Source organism: Thecamonas trahens, assembly GCF_000142905.1.
Source record: "Thecamonas trahens ATCC 50062 unplaced genomic scaffold supercont1.55, whole genome shotgun sequence".
Classification (NCBI taxonomy): Eukaryota; order Apusomonadida; family Apusomonadidae; genus Thecamonas; species Thecamonas trahens.
Genome location: NW_013657625.1, coordinates 171,308 through 175,329, shown reverse-complemented (window position 1 = coordinate 175,329; position 4,022 = coordinate 171,308). Strand labels below are relative to the sequence as shown.

The 4,022-nt window shown below is 63.3% G+C and overlaps 3 protein-coding genes across 3 annotated transcripts in view; all 3 read right to left on the bottom strand.

Moving 5' to 3' along the window:
* AMSG_10047 (cysteine proteinase 1) overlaps positions 1-335 on the bottom strand; it is a 1,334-nt gene extending 999 nt beyond the window's left edge. The window contains exon 1 of the mRNA XM_013898432.1: positions 21-335. Within this exon, the coding sequence (XP_013753886.1) occupies positions 21-275 (255 nt within the window). The 5' untranslated portion in view covers positions 276-335. The remainder of the gene's footprint in view (positions 1-20) is intronic.
* A 565-nt stretch (positions 336-900) lies between these two features.
* On the bottom strand, positions 901-2,992 carry AMSG_10046 (uncharacterized protein). The gene is made up of 2 exons (XM_013898431.1): positions 2,845-2,992; positions 901-2,638 (listed from the first exon to the last, which is right to left on the bottom strand). The coding sequence occupies exons 1-2, from the start codon at positions 2,943-2,945 to the stop codon at positions 997-999; spliced, it is 1,743 nt and encodes a 580-aa protein (XP_013753885.1). The 5' UTR covers positions 2,946-2,992; the 3' UTR covers positions 901-996.
* A 44-nt stretch (positions 2,993-3,036) lies between these two features.
* Positions 3,037-3,728, bottom strand: AMSG_10045 (uncharacterized protein; the record flags this gene model as incomplete). Its single annotated transcript, XM_013898430.1, has 2 exons — positions 3,037-3,671; positions 3,704-3,728. The coding sequence occupies 2 exons, from the start codon at positions 3,726-3,728 to the stop codon at positions 3,037-3,039; spliced, it is 660 nt and encodes a 219-aa protein (XP_013753884.1).
* Positions 3,729-4,022: the final 294 nt, after the last annotated feature.

The following is a 4,022-nucleotide window of genomic DNA, read 5'->3' as shown; positions in this document are numbered from 1 at the left end:
GGGGGGGGGGGGGGGCGTACCGAGGCCTTGAACTCCTCAGGCGAGAGGTCGGCAAAGGCGTTCATGCCAAAGGTGGCGGTCTGGGAGCGCGCGTTGAGGGCCGCGGCGCGAAGCTTGTTGTCGGCAAAGATGGAGAGGCGGGCGTTGTGTTCGTCAAGCGACGCGTACATCTTGCCGTGCTGGGCCTTCCAGGCCTCAAACTCGTTGACGAGCTGGACCGAGTGGGCAGAGGCGATGGCAGCGAGTGCCACGAGTGCGAGGAGGGTGATCTTCATGGTTGTCGAAGGGAGAGAACTGTGACTGGTTGACGTGAGCGCGAGCGCGTGACTCGCGTGGTTGGCAGCAGTGTGACTGCAGTTATGGCTGGTTACGGGGAAAATTGCGCCTTTCTCAAGATCTAGACAAGCTGCATCAACATCATGGAGCTAGACGCGTAGCTTATGTTGTAGCAAAGCTATTGCTATGTAAGGCAGCGACGTGAGTGACGTAGAGCATGGATGAGAGGCGAAACCCCCCACTATTTCCGGCGTTGTCCCCATTTGGCAAGAAATCACTACAATTGGGACCCAAAAGTGCAAAAATAACACAATTATATAATTTGCTAACAAAACTTTACATCAAAATCAAAAACCCTCACAAATACAATATAAACATACTATTACAATTACAATTCTATATAAATATATATTCAAATAGTAGCACAACTTTGGAACTTCAACAATCTCTGGTACTCGCCGCTCTAGGAGCTCTCAGAGCTCTGCGGTCAGAGGCTCTGACCACACAGGCACCCAGGAGCGCTCTGAGACTCGTCATTAACTCAGCCGTCCTCAAACTGAGGGTGTCGACAACCTCGCACTCGCGATCGCCACCTTACGCACATCCACAGCACGCGCATCAGCCAAGGACGCAAAAGCTCTTCACTACACGGTCAACCACGCTAATATCTACCGGTCTTGCACTGCCCTAACGCAGCGCAACACTGCAAACAGGGTTCGTTCACGCCCGTCGTTTGCGCAACGGCTGCGGCGACGCAGCCGTGGCCACGAGCGGTGATGTGGCACGCACACGCTGCGAGGCCCCGCCAGAGAGCACCCGCGTCTTGGCCGCGCGATACCCACCCAACGGTGTGGGCGTCGGCCGTGATGGCGAACTGCGGCCGGCCGGCGCCACGCTGACCGGCGACGCCTGCGATGCCACGCCCGGCGGTGCGTCGACGTTGACGCCGTTGAGTTTGGCAATGAGGAGGCGGAGCACAGCCTCACGCTCGTCCCAACTCAGCGCACGGATGTCGACTGCAAACGCAGAGTCAACGACTCTTGCCCGCCCGCCAAGCACATCGTGCTCGTCGGCTGACGACTCGGACTCGGACTCGACGAGCTGGGTCAGGAACGTGCCCGGCTCGCGGTACCGCGAGTCGGGAGTCGACGGCGGCGGGTTGGCCGCCGCCCGACTGGATTCCGACACCGGTGCTGCCCGCGCTGTCGTCCGCAGGCTAGTCAGTTTGCGGACAACGGCGCGCGCGGGGTCTGCGGCGCCGGCCGGTCGGATCGGCGGGTACGGCGCAAGGCCGGCGGCGGCGTCACGGAGTTGCGCCTCGTACGCAGCCTTGTCAGCGAGCTCGGCCTTTGCGGCACGAGCGGTGATTTGACCCTTGACATACTCGAGTGAGTCGAGTAGGAACTGCTCGAGCTCGGTCCGCTGGTTGAGGACCCGCCGCGCGAGCGCACGAATGTGCGCTAGTTCCTTGTTCTTCAGCGCCAGCAGCTTGCGCAGGCCCTCGGCGTCGAGCTGCGTGTCCTCCAGCTCGATGGCTGTCTGCTGCAACAACCGCTCACGCTCCTCATCAAACTCATGGACAACAGCGGTGAGCGCGTGCTCGAGCGAGAGGATCTTGGCGTCGGCCTCGGCGATGCGTTTTGCCATCCGTTGCGCCTTGCGCGCAGACTGCTCGTGCATCTGCATGTGCAACTCCTTGTCGCGGAGCAGCTCCTTGTTCTTCCGCACATAGATCTCGTTTTTGCGCGCCAACTCGGCTGCTTTCTTCTCCTGCAGCGCTCGCGAGCGCTGAAGCTCAGCGTTGAGAGCAATGATGTGCTTGATCTTGTCATCCATGTCGTCCTCTGCCCGGCGCGCCGCGTCTTCGCGAATCTGCGCAATCTCCTTGTCTTTCTCCAGGTTCCAATACCGCTTTTCCAGCTGCTGCTGGCGTCGCATGTCAAGCAGATCTTCCTTGTGCCGCTTGTCGCGGTCCTCCACATCGGCCTTGAGGTGGACGAGGTCGTTGGCCATCTTGTCGCGCAGCTTGCGCCACTTGTCGATCGCAGCCCGCTCCTCGTTCCGCTCCTCAATCTCCTTGTGCGCGTCGGCGAGCTCGCCGTTGAGCTGCCGGATCCGCACCTCGTACTTGTCCGCCAGCTCGAGCTTTTCTGCAGATGACTTGTCGTGCATCTGCCTCAGCTGCTTGTTCAAACTCTTGATCTGCTTCTCCTGCTCAGAGTTGACGCCCTGCAACCGTGCCACCACCACGTCATGCTCCCGCTCCAGTGTCTCGATCCGATCACTTAGCACCTGGTTCTCCGCCACCAGGTCGGCCTTGGTCTCGGCATGCGCCGTCACCGCCGCCGTTGCCGTCGCCAGCCTGCACCCACCCACACCCCCCATCCACGACCACACCGGCCCACATAACCCCAGCCCACGTTCCGTACCCCCCACACCACGCGTACCGTTTCCACGCCCACAGCCACGCCCATGGTGAGTCTTCCCCCCCCCCCCCCCCCCCCTCCCCCCTCCCTCCTCCCCCCTCCTCCTCTCCCCGCCCCCACCCGACACACTCAAACCACGTACTCATGACGCAGCAGGCGCAGCGTCCGCTCGGCCTCCTCAGCCCGAGCCTTGGCAGCCTTGAGTCCATCAGTCTTCTTCTTCTTCCCCCCCTTGGCCGGCATCCTCACCGCGACAACCGCCCTTCCGCGCCAAGACAACCGTTGCCGGACTCCAGCCTCCCTCCTCCCCTTTATCACTTGATCCCCTCGCGCCCTACCACCACGACGACGATGCGGCTGCAACCGCAGCGGCTGCCTCCTCGGCTGCCTCCTTGGCCGCCGCGGCGGCGGCCTCGGCGGCGGCGGCTGCCTCGGTCGCTGCCTCGAGCTTGCGCTCAGCGGCAGCGCGATCGGCATTCGCAGTCTCGGCGGCCTCCTTGGCAGTCTCGCGTGCAGTCTCGGCGGCATCCAGCTCGGCTAGCGCAGCCGCAAGCTGGCGAGCGAGCTTGTCCTCCGGCGACATCCGAAGCTCCCGCAACCGCGCTGCTGCCGCCGCCACATCACCCTCAAGCTGGTGCACCGCATCCTGCGCAGCTTGTTCAGATGCCTCGAGCGTGACCAGCTCGCCGGCGGCTTCGTCCTTTGCGGCACTTGCTTCTGCCAGCTCGGCTGCCTTGGCGTCGGCCTCCTTGCGGAGCTTGACGGCCTCGCGCCTGATCTTGCGCGCCTGCACCTCCTTGCGCTCTGCGCGCGCGCTGAGGCTCGCCACTTGCTTGTTCAGCTTGGCCAATGCACTTTCGAGCTCCGCCAGGCTGCTTCGAACGTCGCCAAGAGCGTCGACCTTGTCTGCCGCCGCCTTGCGCGCCTCCCCAAGCGCCTCTTTCGACGCCGTGAGGCTCTGCACCTGCTCTTCGGCCTTGGCACGCACAACCTCGGGCAACTCGTCGAGGCCCGGCACCAGGTCATGGATCGGCGCAGGGGGGCAAGTCCAGCTTCGATCCCATCATCATTGTCAGCAGCTTCGGGTTCGGCGCCGCTGCTGCGCAGCGCGGCCGCTAGCTCATCCGTCACCTCGGTCCCGAGCGCTCCCGCCAGCTCTGCCTTGAGTGCCGTCACAGCCGCCTGTCTTTCCGCCGCCATTTCCACAGCCAAAGACGCCGCTGTACTCGCCGCGTCGACGTCGGCCTTGGCTGCGGCGGCGGCGACCTCGGCCTTGCGCGCGCGCTGGGAAGCGCGCTTGGCTGCGGCTGCGGCCTCGCG